A 16,883-nucleotide genomic window follows, 5' to 3' on the forward strand; every position below is an offset into this window, starting at 1 on the left:
ACGCAATTCCTTGTCTCCCCAGTTGCTCATCTTTACAGTGTCTGTCAGGTTTGCTTTTCCCTCTTGCTACTAGCAGCTCGCTAATTCCTGCTATCAGCTGTTTCCTGTTTATCCACCGCCAGCGTCATCAACAGCTCCTCCCACAAGTCTTCAACAGCCCCTCCTGTTGCGGAAGGCCACCTCGTTCTGTTTAAACTAAAAGGGTTCCGCCAATATGTCTACCCTACAAGGCGGAAAATTGGGCACCTCGGATCAACTCGCCAATCCGGCTCTGTGTGTCTAAACGCTTGCAGTTTGCTGGCAAAACGGCCCAACATTCACGGATAATCTGGCAGTGTAAAAGGGGCTAGTGATATCAACATTAAATCAGTGCAGAACAGGAAAACAAATGCGGTATTAGTAATAACTGTTCATGAATGGCTTTATTTTTGGAATAAATACACTTAAGTCAAAGACAATTACAAATGCCTGTGTAAAAAAAAAAAAAAAAAAAAAAAGATTTAAAAAATATTTACATTATTTTTTGCACCGAGCTGAATAAATATATACATAGTATATAAGACAGCCCATGTAGGTCATAGGTTTCTTTTGCTGTACAAAGTGCAAAAGCTGATTAAAAAAAACAAAACAGAAATAATAATCCAACCGACGCAGGATCCATCCTGTAGTTGGATGTTGGACTGGACAATGTGGCCCCTTCAAGAAACACAACAAGAGTATAATAGATTACAGGATTTCATCGAGAGTGTAGAAAGAACAGCTTGGCTCGAGCTGTGGGGCCATGAAGGAGGAGATCCGGGAAAACACACATTCTGTACAGCATGACCGAAGGCTTGCCAGTTTTTCTTCGCCTCTCTGCTTTATTGTTTCATTGATAATAAATTATCTGTGGTAACTGTGCCAGACAGGCCTGACTCAACATGGCTGAACACCATAAACCGAGAGGACAATCGTTGTGGTCGAATGATAGAGGAAATGAAGGAAGCAATCAAACGTGTTGGACACAGGAGGTGGGAATTGAACACAGCATGTGAGTGTGTGTGTCTGCATGTGAGTGTGATATCAGGTTGAGCCCTTATCTCAGATGAGCAGTGCAATGTTAGGTGCAGCCTGACGAAATCCCTCCGCTGGCAACCACACCAGCTAACAGGGACCACTGGCTATTGTCTCATGCCCTGCTTTGTTTAGTCAGATCTGTCATGAAAGCTACCAGTGTGACTTCAGATTCTAGTTTAAACTGTTTCCATGACTGGCGCTGAGTGAAGTCTGCACAAAATCAACATCTAAAGCTTCCTAGTGTTGGAGGAGAAATGCTGGCTGCATCACTATTGTTTGTTTCTTTGAAAGTTTTTGGAGGACAAGATGTTCAAAACACAATGGTTGCTGTAGAAATCTATCCAATCTTGTATCAACTTTGATTTACCATAGCTGCTGAGCAAGAGAGCTAATATATGTGCATATATATTTGCATTGTATAAACAATGCAGCAGTAAGGCCACATCTGTACAACAACATAAATTATGTGGCCTGTTTCATTTCTGAATCAATTCCATGATTTTTAAAGATTCCCTGAAAAGAACACCTATAAAATGGCAGATAAAGTTTGCTCATAATGTCAGTCATAAAGTGGATTCTCCCTCTCTGTGTGAAGTATTATGGACTTTGTGTTTTCGTCCAGTTTATAAAAAGTTATGTGCATCAATCCTGTCATTTTTTTGGACAACCAGAAGGCTTCGCTGATCTTTTTGCAAGACTCAACTAAAACTTTGAAACCTGAACGGCTGAAATATTATGACATGAAATGGGTTCCAGACTCATAAGGTAAACTAGATTGATTGTTTGCAAATGGGCATTCTTTATCTGCAGACAGCTCAGGGGATTCGAATACATTGTATTTGACCTTCTGTCATGTTATTCTGCCTTTAGAGTTAGACCTGGATCGTGTCTTTTGAAGTCAGAGTGATGGCAGTCAAAAGTATCTTCCAGCATTTATCCTGCGGCTTTCACTCTCCTTCCAATATTCTTCTTCCAAGCAAGTGTCCCGTTATGCAGGTGGAAAACTGCATCTGTGAGACATGTTGTGTGAGATACTTGCAGGTTGATTCAGCTCAGTCCATTTAAAATATGAACATAGTTTATGGGTTTTAGTCACTAGCAAGGCCTTAGGTTACAGAAGTCCAGCTCCTGTGGCTTGCGTAAGCCAGTGCAATGGTCCCTTGGAAGCAGATGCCCAGTTTGGGTTTTGCATTGTAACGGCCGTCTCTTGAATCCCTTCCCACAGGTTCTGGAGCAAGGTGACCACTGCCCGATTTGCCACTCAGGACAGGGGTCTCCACAAACCATGGTGGCTGAAGGTCTTTGTGAAGGATCACAGTCCAACCCTGGCTTCCCGTCCGGTCTCAGACACTGCACCAGCCTCCTCTGGATCCCATTACCGCAGGTCACTGAGCACTGGTCCCAGCTTGCGGATATCCATTTCCCAAGAGCAGTATCCTCCTTGCTGTAAGACTTCTTCAGGGTGTCCGTCCCCTTCTCCTTGATGCTATCCTCAGCCAGGACACTGTTATGGGAGTTCACACGCCCTTCCTTCTTCAGAGTCTTGTCCTCCTTGGTTTGACGGGCGATGTAGAAGGAGTAGCGGATGCGAGGAGGCGTCATTTGGCCTGCACACAGCACCTCCACAGTCAAGGATTCTCCCAAGGGCTTCACAGCCTGCAGGGTCTCAGAGGTGCCGGCTGTGCCGCTGTAACGCAGCAGGCTTTTCTTTACAATGATGTCCCTCTCTCCAGCTGAGACTATGTAGTTCCCATTGAGCAGGTATTGGCCCTCGCTGTTTTTAACCGCCAGATAGTTGTCATCGTTCCTCATTCCCTGGTAGCCTCGTTGACGGATGTCTACGTTGGCTGCACCCACTGGTAACATGACCACAAAGTTGTAGCCGTGCCTGCATGCCAAAACATATTACAGTCAATGAGAGATTATGAGAGTAAAGTTGATAATGCTATCATGTTTGCGTAAGGGAGGAAATAAGAATGACGTAAGCAATATCCCATGATGATGTGGGTTTTACTCACTCGGGCTTTGTGAAGAGTCCTGACACCTTCTTGCAGCCCTTGCTATCACCACCACAGATTCCACACTTATCAAACTTCTTGGTGGAGCCAATTTTTCCATCACAGCCGGCCTTGATGCACTTCCCTTGGACACAAACTCCCGTGGAGTCTGGGGAGCATGGCGTCCCATCTACAACCTGGAGTGAACAGAGATGCTATAAGGTTACCTTTTCATATACACTATACAGGACAACAATCTGTAGTCCACATAACAGTCCCTGTGGGTTTAGTGTGTTATGTTATTTCACATTAGGGGTGTCAGATTCAGTTCATTTTGCCAGACAGCCGTTAGCTGATGACTAAAAAACACAAAATAACATGAAATACAAGAGGCCATTCTTTTCAGTTCGGTGCTCCATTTACGCAGTGACCTTTAGCGCCACATTTCAACACACCTGTCATTTAGAGGTGGTGAATACTGAATGTTTTGTGATGTAAATGTCTCACCTTTTTTTTTATTTTGTGTTGACTTTGCTGACAGACAGCCGACTAGCTGTGTTAACATGCATAGTGGCCACTGCCCACCCTCTGATCTCCACTGGTTAGCTTACGTTAGCTGTGGTCACTCTGCACTGCGCACCACGCGTGTAGGGTAGCAGTTGCGTGCTGCCACCAGGACTAGCTAATTGCTGTTGAAACATGGTGGCTACCCTCCAGTTTCACCCTCAGCTAGCTCCATGAGTGAGTGGCTTCATTTTGAACCAGAAAACTCCTTTAGCATTGTTAGCTCTGTTAGCACTACTAGCTGTGCTGACACTGCTAACAGAGCAAACTGTGGTGTTTAAAAGAAAAAGTTCTGTGATACACAACACTAACATTGCTAAGGGGGTTTGCAGCTTAAAATCGAGCTGCATACTTACTGGGGTGTGGGGTTGTATCAATATAATGGTTTTAAGGTATGCTGTGATATAAAAATTGACGGTTATCATACTGTGTACATTTGCTTATCTACAGTATTAAAAAAAAAAACATCCCCAATCCTAGTTATTAAAATACTCAAGTAGGGAATATATTTGATTGCTCTTAAGCATTAACCACAGCATTGTGTAGTTGCTTTGGTTCCTGTAAAACTTTCACTACATCCTCTGGAAACACTTCTCATAATACATACTGTCCTGTGAATGTTGATCTGTCCTTCCCAAATGTACGAGTTAGAGACATAATACACAGGTACCAGGATGATGTACTGTATGTTCTGTGGAGGATAGTATCTGAAGTGAGGCTGTCAGCCAAATCAGCATCACTGCCAGTCTGTCTGCAAATATGTGACTGATAAGTCCACTTAATGTGGTCATGAGCTCCCTGACGCAGACATTTTTTCATCCTAAGATCAATCTGACACCACATGAACCAAACTCTAGCTCTCGTCTAAGACTAAACTGTACACAGAAAGTAGTATAAACTCATTTTTGCTTCAAAGTCCACTCTGTGGTTAAAACATGCAGCTGCTCAGTGATTCAGTGCTACGTGTCCCCTGAGCACTCTTATCTACTCCTCCTAAGCCGGTATGATGGAGTGAAGTGTGAACTCCACCTCACTGCTGCTTAAGCTCACTCTACACCCTGCTATCTGAGAGAAATAAACTGTCCTCCTTCTATCCTTCATTCCTTCCTTTACTCTTTGCTGTCAGACCAGAGGCAGCTGGTTGTCATATATTCTCATTACCTATCTTGACCTCACATCTCTTCATTTATTCAGACTTTTGTCCAATCACCAATCAAATTATCTTTGTATTTGTTCAGGCAAAGTAGAGAATACACTTCAGGTGTTGTGTTTACCTTGGGTGCCAGGACGTAGAAGTAGCCAGTGCCGTTAGCCCTGCAGATGAGTTTACACCTGTCATCCATGGACACTCCGGAGTACTTGGGTACCCACACCACAGAGGGGTCGATGCGGTTGCTGTTGAAATTGCGGCCACTGGTCTCACACTGCTCATCACGATAAGTCTTACCTACACAGAGAGGAGGGAGGGAGGGTACAGAAGGTGAGAGGTGGGAACGCTCTAGGGGGAAAAATGTCATTGGACATAGTTGACTGTTTTTAGCGTACCTGTGTCAGGGCATTGGTTCAGGTTGCAGGAGCGGTATTTGACCCGAACCCCTTGGCAGTATTTACCCCCGTGTGACGGAACAGGGTTGTTACACTCTCTCTTAGATAGTTGGACGCCGCCTCCACATGTGCGTGAGCAGGAACCGAACTGACCCCATTTCCCCCAGCGGCCGTCCACCTGGAAATAAACAAACCAGTGGAATATTCAGAATGCATAACAACAAAGACCTTTCTTTATTTATGTTGGTTACTCAGCGGTTCTTTGGTGTGGGTGGAGGTGTTATAGCACCACTGCCACATAAAGAACTTTTTAAGCCTCTGTATCATTCTTTAGAGGTTCTCTACGGGTTCTCTCCCGTGTAAACTGAACTAAACTGAGCTGAAGAACCAGTAGAGAACCTTTTAAGTGCAAGCGTTGTTCTTTAGAGGTTCTCTGCTAGTTCTTTGGCTTAGCTGAGTTTAGTTTAAATAGTTTAAATAGAGTTTAGGATAAAAAATAAACTATGTGTTTCCAGAGGATAACATATGAAAGCAGTGGCTCTCAACCTTTTTGCCCATGTACACTGAAATATTCCAGATTTGAAAAGGTAGTGTTTTTCAGAACGCAATTAGAACAGTGCAATATGGCACCTCTAATGGTTCTTTATAGCACTATCTGACAAATGTGCTATATATTACCTTCAAAAGATAGGTGCAATATCCTCCTGAGACTCTGTGTCCTCATATGAAGACTTCACATTTTGGGTTTACTTGACCATGTACTTTATCTACTTAACTTAGAATTGTTGTCCTCATTAGTGGACACCTTTTATGCCATCTAACAGTAGTGAGATCACAGTACAATCATCCATGTAGAAACAAGATGGCAGCCATCTCTGCCAAGTCAGTCCGCAGCCAGTTCCGACACAAAAGTGGACAAGATCCAAAACCTGATCACATTTTATGGTTGAAACTTTGGGACTTTGGGGACTTGATTATCATTGACAGTGTTTAATTTTTTATACTTATCAGGTCCTAGTGATTCCAAATAGCCAGGAGAAATTAAAAATGATTACCAACAAAAGTTTGGGTCTAAGGAGGATATAGCACCAAAGTAGGTTCCCCTATGTTTACGAGTCAAAGAACTACTTTTGGGTACTCTTAAACACCATTTTTGTTTAGAGTGATAAAGCATATGTTGAAATTAAGAACTCTGTCTTTATGTTAGCCTTACCCTCGCGTTTTGGATCCGTTTTTCGGAGCAGACCCCTCGGTCGCAGACCTGATTTTCCCCACACTGGGTGCCATCCGCCCAGGGGAAGTGCCGCGTCATACACACCAAATGGCCATTTGACTTCCCTGTGCACCACAGACGGCCGCATGGTGGCTGCATAAAGGGACAGGGCTTGGAGCCTTCTCCGAACGCAAGCTCACACTGACGGTCGAGGATGTAGGATGCTCCCGGCAGCACGTCAGGGAGGACCAATGGTTTTTGAGGCTGGTCGAGCAAACATTCCCCTAGAAGAGGGAGACTCAGTGAGCAACACGCTGGAGCAATACCAACTATGTGGTTTTATTCCTTTTCTTTACCAACTTTAAGCGCTTCAACCCAATTATGAAAGTAACATTTCAACAAAATATTATCACAAAATCATGAAAAACAATGTGTTCTGTACTTATGCATCAATATTTCCACTATCCTTTTCATTAAGTGCGTGTGGGTGAGTGGGATTGTGGGTTGGAGTCAGTAAGCAGCCATTGCCCTTGTGATTTGGGCTCTTTGAAGTGAAAGTACAGCTTGATGCAGTGCATGCAGTGTATGCCACATACCACACACAGACACATAACACACACAAATACAGGAGTGCCCCACACGCAGCCACCCACACCCCCATCCCATCCTCAGACTCTCCCTAAAAATCCCACAAGCTCGGCCCCTCACATTTGATCCCACCCAGGGATAAACTTAAACTTGAACAATCTTAACCCTTTTGATCTGAGCTTAAAATCTCTGCTTTAAATCAAAATAACATGCGGCCAGCAAGCAGTTCAAAGGTCAAAGGCATGGACTGCATTTACAATAAGTGGCTCAGAGAAACCTTTCCAGGAACAGGCTAATAATAGGAGTTTGACGAGCAGGTGCTTGGAAACATGAAAGATCAGCGTCACTGGATGAGAAGGTTTCCAGGAGGAGGTTTTTATCACTCAGTTTCTCACTCCTATGTGGAATTTACACATCCAAAACAAGTCATTTGCACTAGGGAAAAAGTGGGTTCATGTTGCTATGAACTGTTTATTTTGCCATCTGTGTCGCGGTAAATTCGCAACAGATAATAAGGCAGTGAGTGAATGAGCTGTAACTGGTGGCAAATTTGTTTCCTCCCATTTCACCGCAAATTTGGCAGAGGAGAGACGCAGATTAACTGATAGTACGATACTATATAAACAAGTCAAGCTGAACCTCACCTCTTCCTTCCTACTCTGTCTCCAAGGAGCAATCAAAGAAAACAATAGCTGGTATTGTGTGTGTGTGTGTGGAGAGATGAACAGGTTACAAATAATTTTGGGCGCAGTGCTGCATGAAAACTGCCTCAAACATGTGGCAACATGTGTTTTTTTTCTCCCCACAGCCTTTTGAAGTCTAGATTTATGACAGACGGCCAAAAGAAACCAAGTTACAACACTGTTCGATAGAAATCACTCCCTGTTGAGTCCAAAATCTTCTTCTGTGCCTCACACGGGACCAGTTTGTGTTCTTTTGTTCTCAGACCATCCCTTAAAAGGACATGGAGAGTAGCAAAAAAGTTTGTCTATTTGGAGTAAACCTGCATGGGAAACACTGGACAGATACACCTCGCTGTCCAAACCACTGTGGCGACTCTCCCCAGAACAAGCCCTCTAATTTGGGACAGATGTAGGGGCAGTTTTAAAATAAACTTTTAGCATTGCTCCCAGGCCAAGTCCTGTGGTCTGGCCTGCTTGGCAAACAATCTGCATCCAACCGAACAAATTTCTTTTTGGCTTCTCCTAGTCTTTTCTGTGAGCATGGTGCTATAAGAGGTTAGGCAGATGTCACATTTGAAGCTAGACTGATGCTCAGATTCAGTCATGCTCTCACTTGAATTTACCTCAAATGATTGTAGACATGGTGCAAATTAAGAGGCTCTTAACCCAGAGTAATTGAATAAATCTCAGCAATAGTCAAAAGACGAGTCTGCTTCTCTTTAACAGCTGCATGAAGGTCATCTCTTTATTCTCTGACAGAACTGTGTCTCCTAATGTGATCAGCACCTAGCTACATGTTTGTTAAGCACTCTTGGTGGCCCTTTAAGGGACACTCCATCAGTTAAGCAGTACACTCCTTAAGTATTGTTGGATTCACAATGGAGTGATATGCTAATAGAGTGCTCCAGAGATTACATTTTTCTGTAGGCCAACACGCAAGTTAGCTTTGCCCTGGTTCTATTGTCGAAAAGTTTATAGGATTTTTCCATTGGATTTTAGATTATTGCAAAAAATAAGCTCTGTGGCAAAGAAACGTTTTGTTCAGTAAGATAATCTTCACAAATGAACACCACTTTCATGATTACTGAAGTCTTAATGCAGTCAGCAGAAGTGAAAAACTAACGTTAGGCTACAAATGAACTACACTATGGTCGCATGATGTTGTGCCACCAACGTAACAAGACTATAAAGCCGTGTTCGGCGTGGCTCGGCATGATGACATTATGTAGTCTCATTTAGCCACTTGTTTGCAGCTGCCATTTTAAAGTCACATAGAAGTTTCAAAATTCACAGTGGGGTATTTACTGACTTACTTTTATGTCATAGAACGAAACGGAAAAAACCCTTAAGCTTGTGTTAACCACAGACCTTATTTGAGGCTCATAATTAAAAACCCATTCAAAAAAACTCATTGACTTTGAGACGAGGGAACTGGAAGCTCTAAAATACTAACTCATTTCTGGGTTCTGGGTTAGGACTCATTCCTGACGGACTCTATAGTGGCTAATGTGACCTCAGGCTGATAGCCTCAAGCAGAAATTACAGATGCCTGATAAGCTCACGTCTTTCTAACTTTACACCACCAGAATTTTTCATTTTCAAACTTGTAGTCTACGCCCACAACTGATGCTAGCCCCTTTTAAACTGCCTCTTCAAAGTGGAAGTGTCGTGCCATTATTCTGCCTATATAAAAGGTACGATCGTGGAATGTGGGGACAAAGTTGGCTTGCCTTTAAGCTGGCAGCGGAGGTAGTAACAGCGCTGTATCAACAACTGTGTAAATAGGACAGGAATGTGACGTTTTGAAGATGTGTTATGTGTGCAGCCCACAGGAGATTTAAAAAGCAGGTAATAGCAGTTAGCAGCTAACTCTAAAAAGAAGAAAAGCTACCAAAAACTGGGGAGACAATGAGGTCTAGCAGCTCCTTACCCTAAGTTCCGCCACCATATAACAGAGATGGTAGATGATTGTTATTGCCATGTAATGCCATTGTTATTGTTGATAAAGCACAGTCCAAAGCTTATGTTAAATATCACACTAAAGGCTGACGCTGTTGTGTCACACATCCCGCCCGTCACGCCTCTTTTGCTTTTGGCAAGCCGGTGTGCTGTCTAAAATCACACACTGGGGTGGCATTATGCCTGCCTCTTTACTTGTAAAAGTTGGCGTGATGAAGAGTCTTCATTGTAGCCCTATCATGGGATCTCTCTAGAAAGGGCTGCTGACTCAAGTTATGTCACTTGAGGCCATCTGGCAAACTTGGCACAGCTCCCTCTGAAGCCACAAAAGGCTTTATATAACTTCTTTTCCCTTATTCAGTAGTACACCCCAAGATGTGTAAACACACTTTGATGTATAGTTTGTGTCTGTTCTGACTTTGGCTTCACACCTCTTTAAACACACTATGAGGCTGTCTGCAGTCAAACACAGGGGTCAGGGGTCGGTGGAATCTCACCATGCCCGCTGTCCAGGAATTCAGTGATGATGGCAGCGCTGCAGGGGGACCAGGGGCTGGTGCGGTTGATTTGAATGAGAGTGGGAGACATCATGTGGTTGTCTTGCAGTTTCCCAAACACATCCTCACAGGCCCTCACGTTGTCGTGTGGCATGTTGAACACGTGTCCTGTCGAGAGGGAACGAGATGTCAGATGTCTTTAATAAATAAATGGACACTTTTATCTGTGCTCATGCGTGTGCACTCACGCTACAGGAAACGTGACAGCGCTGGTGTGTATTGAATAATAGGCGGCGCTGGCTCACCGAGCTCATGAGCAGTGGTAAAGGCTGAAGGTAGGCCGTCGTCTTCGATCACTGAGCAACTTCTCTTCGGATCGCACATGGTGCCAACATCTGCCATGCCGAGAGTGTCACAGGTGGAGGCTCCACACAGGTCCTGGAGACAAAATCAAAGTTCTGCGTCATTTTGTTTGTGTTATCATAGGCAGATTATGAGACAATGGGCCCCTGGGCACAGATATGCAAAGGGACCCATTAATCCTCCTACATATGAGCAGGACACTAGGGCATTGTGGTGGTTTTGCGCCTCTTTGTAGTCTTTATGCATTTCTCTGTGGGTTTGTGTCTCTTTGTGGCCATTTTGAGTCTCTGCCTGGTCGGTATGTGTTAATTTGACATCTGACATTTTGCTAGTGAAGACCAGGAGGGCCCCTGACACTAAGGCCCCTGGGCCTGTGCCTGTGCGGAAATGCGGAAAGTAAGACCCAATCGGAATTATCCTTTAAATTGTCTTGTCATTGCAGTAAGGTTTGTTTTCTATGTGTGTTAATCCAGGCTTTCCACCACCGAGTCCTTAAGTGTTTTTAGCGGGCAACAGTGTTTAGAGCACACCTTCTTCTATGAGGTAATGTGACTGTCCCCAATCATAACATTTCCATGCCAGAGCAGAGTTTCCAGATGACCTATTTCTCCACCACAAGGTTTTTAAAATCCAATCTTAGCGAGTATCCATTTGGAGCTGAACCTCCTAATCACAGGACAACTTCTGCAGTAACCGCCACAGAGAACCACCCATCTGCCTGGCTCCCAAACAGCTCTGTGTCTAAATACCCAGAAAGCCAGTGGCCGGCGGCTATTAGCGATAATGCACAGGTTAATGCCACACGGTCCCTCCAACCCTCCTCTGCACACTGGACATACACATGAAACCCAGTGCCAAGTGAAGACCTCGAGTGCTATGACAAATCATTCCTAGAATAAACCACAGAACCACAATTGTTGGCCAGCGCAAATGTAGTCCAGATGTGCTCATGTGTGCAGACGACATCTGAACGCTCAGGCCATTTATGAGCAAAAAATAAAAACTGCAAGACGAACAGGGGAGAAGAAACAGCAGTGTCAATGAGTTTGTTCTTTGCTTTGACCTACTTCCCACATCTGTCATCTATCTTTGCATTTTTTTGTGTGTTTCTGCAATTTAAAAACAATATTATCTCAGCGACGAAATATTTCCATTTTATTTTGTGTACAGATTTTAATGCACTTAACTGCCATCTGGCCTATTATGGTTTGTATTTTGGGTGCGAAACTTGTTACTGTCATGTTGCTCTGAGTTTCCGTTAGAACTCTTAAACTAAGGACTATGAGAAGTGGAAAAACAGGTCTGATACAGCAGCGTGGGTTTATGACATCCGGACATATTTGGGCATACTCTTTTTCCTTCTCAACCCCATTATCTATCATGTAAAGCAAACATGCTGTGAGTTAAAGTACTACCACCCCTATCTCTCCCAGAGGAAACATAAATACATCAGAATTACAGTAAGATTTAGTCGTTTGGAGTCTTTTGTTCACATACAATAAACTTTCTGTGTGACTTAATGAACTGAGTAAACTTGCAACATTCTTTACGCAACAATCATGCTGGCTATAGAGTTTAAAGACAACCGCAGTTGCCTCTGGACAGCACTGAGTTGGTCTTCATAAAACCTACAAATTACACTGTGGGCTGGTAAACAGCAGACAATGGACGTGCCTTGAATGCCCACGGAAAGCCCTGGTGAACCGAAACAACACCGCCGACTTAAGTGACTAATTTCAAGTCACCAAGTCATGAATCAACAGAAGATGGGCTGTTGTCTGACTTTTTGACCTTTGCTGATTTACTCAACAGAATGCTCTATTATCAGTAGGCATGTGTGCAGACACCTTATTTGATATCTGAAGCTATAGTGTGAAATATTATAAATAACTACCCTTAGTCTTGGAGAGGTAAATTTTCTTCATGCACCCTACAAGCCTGAATGGCAAAATGTTTGTTTAAAATCAGGCTGTTCTCATAAACTTTTTCCTACAAGAAGTAATGCACCCAAATTCGTACATATCCCATGTATTTTGAAAGGCTGCGAAAACGTGACTAGAGCGCTGACAGGAGTAAACAAGGAAGCAGTCCTGAGCTGTTGGGGTTGTAGATGGGTCACAAAAATGCAGCATTCCTGACTTTCTAAGTCACTTTAAGGTACGTCCTCACCATGTTTCTTTTCCTAAACCTAACCTCTGTAACTCTACGTTTATTACATAACTGTACGTTAAGGACGTAACGTCATTTGTTGGCGCTAATTTGCAGGATGTCGTATGAACCGCTCTGTGAGGATAAGTTGCATGTCTATCAGATTTTAACCAACAAAACCTGTCGGCTTTACATATAATCAGGGCGCTCCATCAGGAGAGGCAAACCAGGCAAATGCTTGGGGCCCCTGAAAAAATTTGGAAAAGGGGCCTTCAATGGCAACTCATATTGTCAAATTTTGCAATGACAACTTAAACCAACCCTGAAGGCAATACGTGCACCACCACTAACCCAAAAAACCTTCAAAGTGGGGCCACTTCTAGCTGCCGTTATCAGCTGGATACCGTTAGCTAGGACTGTCAGCTAGCTAGCTTTAACAGTCATACATATATTAGGAGGAACCGTCAGCACAATAAAACCCCTCTGATCACCAGAAATGAAAGATAAGCTAGCTAGCTTTAACAGGCATACATATATTAGGAGGAACCGTCAGTACAATAAAATCCCTCTGATCACCAGAAATGAAAGATAAAACACAAAGAGGAAGAAATAAAAACACTGGGGATGTTTTGGTACCTCAATGCTTTTTGTTTTTTTTTTGCCCAGGGCCCCTCCAGAGTCTAGGATCACCACTCGTTAGTGCTCTTGGAAATTAAACTGAAGCACTTTGTCCTTGAAGTTTTCAGACCCTGGATCTTTTGCACATGATATTGGCAAGCCCAAACTTTGTTTACAAAGGAGAGTTTGTTCTGATAGACTGAACATGATATTAACTCATAAAAAGCTGGAATGTCTTTGCTTGTTGCATAGAAAGTAAAATGTCAGCACAGGCATATGTGCTTTAAATCCCTACTGTTGTACCTAGACAGAAGCTTGGCTTGATGGATGTCGATAAATGAGGTGTGAGCTGTGCATTTATACTCCCAGTTTTTCCATTCAGTTTTGCTTTCACAGTTTAGCCAAGAAATTCCACCGGCAGGAAGGTATTTCTCACACATAGGGGTTACGGCCATTTTTTTGTTCAGCCAATCCTGGCAAATGCATCTTCCTTACAAATACATTACTTGTTACAGTGTAGGTCATTCATCCAATCCAAAACAATGACTGAATCCGTTGACGCCTGTCTTTCTGCTTTATATCACAGATTTCAGCCACATGACTCAGTGTCTGTAGGCAGGTCCAGCGCAGTTGAACAGGGTCATCTAAACTGGCCACAGAGTTTATAACGTCAACTCTGCACGTGGAGCTCATGATCCCAAAACCTGGTAACACCCTAGACTCTGTGGCTGAAATACTTTTATGGAAAATACAGCCCATCTTTGAGCTGTCATGGCTTAGACAGGAAAACCATACTGTATGTATATTGGAGCCTTGCACAAAAACATTGCATGGAAGAGGAAGTGTGTGACAGGGTGAAGAATGCGTTGTAAAGATGCAGCAGGCTGACTGCAGCTGTGCAGGGCTGCCTCTCTGAAGCAGCTTGTTCCAGACGTGGGTCGAGCAGGTGGGGCAGAAACACTGAGGGATGTGACATCTCCGACTTGCACATAGGAACCTCCCCCCTCCTACATCACTCCCTTCAGGGGCTTGTTTAATGAGGAGCAGGCAAGGTGGTGGGCAGGGCTGGAAAACCCACAGCTGGAGGAGGAATGGGAACGGCTGAGAGAAACGAGACACTTCCTACTAATGCATCCCTGGTGGCACTTAAATTTGGCAATGTTACAGTTAAAACAAGCGTTTGTTTGAGGGCTGATGCGATCTCGTGTTGTGTTAGGGACCTTTGACTCTTTAATTCTGGTGGTGGCGGCTTTGAGACTGTAATTGCATCTGCAGGTGACTGTTTAACTGCAGACTGAACAATATCCAATCATAATCATCCTCAGTAATTAAACATGTATTTGACACCTTTATTCCAAGTCTTCAAAAATGAAATCAAAGTGGTCTGACTCCACAAGGCAGACAGTTCATCACAGATCAGTGGGTTACACACTGACCAATGAATGTGAGCAATGACTTCATCTCTGACCCAGAGTCATCTGCCAAATATTTGGGAGTGCAGAGAGAGAACTGGGAGGTGGGTTCCAAGTCTATAAAACTATCCTCTAAGGATCCATGAAGAGCAATCAAGACTTTGCTCTGTTCAGCTCAAATAATTTCCTTAGTGACCCAACGTCAGAGTCAAAGCTGTGATGGTATTGGTGGGCTGGATATTCACTGAGTGCCTGCTGCCTGAGTTCACCAGAGGTGGAGAGTGTGCTGTGAGTGCAAACCAATTACCTGACACAGCAGGAGTGGTTTGGGGGAAGCCTGACATGTAAAGCCTACAGCATTGTTGAACTAAGTTCAGATCTTATCTAACATAAACATGCCTTACATCCAGAAGGCGCTGTTAATTTTTTTTGTTATTACTGTCACCTCATTATTTTAGGAAAAAAATATGAAGGTTAAAAAAGTATTTGCTGAGAAAAAAGCATCAGATTTACGCATTACTGTGCGTAATTACGCATATTAAAATACCACATTCTCCCGTGTTACCTTTACCCCGGCTGCAGCGTGAACCCCAATAAAGAATTTTACCTGTCGAGTGAAGAGGATTGCTGTGTCCCAGTAGTCTGGATGCTTGTCGTTGTTTTTGTTCATCTTTTTTTGCCAAGTGCAAAAGTTTCGCAGTGTCATGGCTGCGTTCCCGGACACTTTGGGTCCTTTGTCCTCCTCGTATAAAATGACGATCTTCACAACTAAGATGTTGATGGAATTGAGAATACTGGGGTGTCTGTAGAGTCTCGCTGCCACTGACATCAATGTCAAGAGGTAGTGTTTTAGGTCATCTCCATGGAACTTCGCCATGGACTCGTCCGCCACCACGAGCGTCTCCACGAACCGGGGGATTGAAGCGAACCTTTTGGATCTCCCCATCCTCCTCAGCATCGTTTCGGTCACATTGCTGTAATCTTGCAGTCGCTTGTATTTCTCCAACAATTGCGCAACCTGGAGACTTATGTCGCTGTCCACTGCGCACCTAGAGGTTGAATTAAGCTTCAGGTTGTTGCTGGTTCTGCGCCGGATGATGTGCGCGCCTTCCGCGCTTGTGGTGTCATTTTGCACCGGGCTGATGAAATATTCCCAGCCGTGGAAGCCAAATGCACCTTGTAAACCCTTACAGAGGCTCAAAGCAGCGTAAGAATGTGGGTCAGCATTCACATATCCGGAGTAAAAACACCGGCTCAGGTCAGTGGTAACATCGGCGTTGGAGAGCCAGAATGCGTCTTGGTTAGAAATGGAAGGGGCTATGAAATTAGAGTCCTGGTGTAAATCAATCACTAATTCCTGCTGAAAAGCTCTTATTTTTAGGACACTTTTTTCATTAAGGATATCCACGTCGTTGTCAAAATCCCTCCTGTCATGGTTATCCAATCTAATAGGGAAGCAGAGTTCACTTTCCATGCACCGAACAAGTTTTGAGAGCGAGACCACAAAGCAGAGGAGAAAAGTTGTTCTGATAAACATGACGATGTTTGCATTCAATAAAGAATGCAATGACCATCAGAGAAAACAAAACGATAATGAATCTGCAAGCTCAGTGGAAGCGGTGAGAGCCACAGATCAGGGTGCAGAGCATAATCCAGTGCGCACGATTCTAAAACAATGCAGGTCGTACGAGTCCACTCAGTGCAAACTCCTCCTGGTCATGACCCATTCCCATTCTCCACCTGTGTGTGCTGAGTCGACTGCTGCCTTCTGTGGACTTTATGCATTTTCGTCATGTGTAAAAAATATGGAAACTTAATCTCCCTTTTGGAGGGGGGCAGTCTTTGGAGGCGCTCATTGGATGCGCGTCTCAGCTCGAGACTTTTTCTGCGGCCACTTGAAACCCAGCGAACAGCAGGCCTATCATCATGTCCCAGCACACACTGTGATGAGTTACCAGAGCTCCTTCTTCCAGGGTTTTGTGCTCTCAGACCCTGCCTGACTCCACAGGCACTCTGCACAGCTACATCAGTCCATTATTCACTTGAGACTTTTGGCAACATTGCGGAGGTGTAAACAGTAACAGCACTTAACATCTCACATAAAGAACAGAGCGCTACATCAGCAGAAGTATCTCCTTTTAATGCACAACTAAGAATGATGCTTTAACAACGTATATAGCATCTTAAATGTAACATCAGTGAGCTGCAGATATATTACAGAGATTTTAAAAATACTTTGA

The 16,883-nt window shown here is 43.8% G+C and overlaps 1 protein-coding gene across 1 annotated transcript; it reads right to left on the reverse strand.

The window, feature by feature from the left end:
• Positions 1–407: 407 nt before the first annotated feature.
• Positions 408–16,445, reverse strand: adamts15a (ADAM metallopeptidase with thrombospondin type 1 motif, 15a). Its single transcript, XM_049592300.1, has 8 exons — positions 15,251–16,445; positions 10,408–10,540; positions 10,103–10,270; positions 6,376–6,659; positions 5,163–5,340; positions 4,892–5,064; positions 3,075–3,250; positions 408–2,944 (listed from the first exon to the last, which is right to left on the reverse strand). The coding sequence occupies exons 1-8, from the start codon at positions 16,178–16,180 to the stop codon at positions 2,152–2,154; spliced, it is 2,835 nt and encodes a 944-aa protein (XP_049448257.1). The 5' UTR covers positions 16,181–16,445; the 3' UTR covers positions 408–2,151.
• Positions 16,446–16,883: the final 438 nt, after the last annotated feature.

This window comes from Epinephelus fuscoguttatus, linkage group LG12, assembly GCF_011397635.1.
Source record: "Epinephelus fuscoguttatus linkage group LG12, E.fuscoguttatus.final_Chr_v1".
Classification (NCBI taxonomy): Eukaryota; Metazoa; Chordata; class Actinopteri; order Perciformes; family Serranidae; genus Epinephelus; species Epinephelus fuscoguttatus.

Coding starts and splice junctions, on each gene's coding strand:
- adamts15a (XM_049592300.1), bottom strand. CDS start 16,180: ATGTTTATCAGAACAACTTTTCTCCTCTGCTTTGTGGTCTCGCTCTCA. Junction 6,660..10,102: donor ATTCCTGGACAGCGGGCATG/GTGAGATTCCAC, acceptor TCCCTCTTCTAG/GGGAATGTTTGCTCGACCAG. Junction 5,341..6,375: donor AACGGATCCAAAACGCGAGG/GTAAGGCTAACA, acceptor GTTTATTTCCAG/GTGGACGGCCGCTGGGGGAA.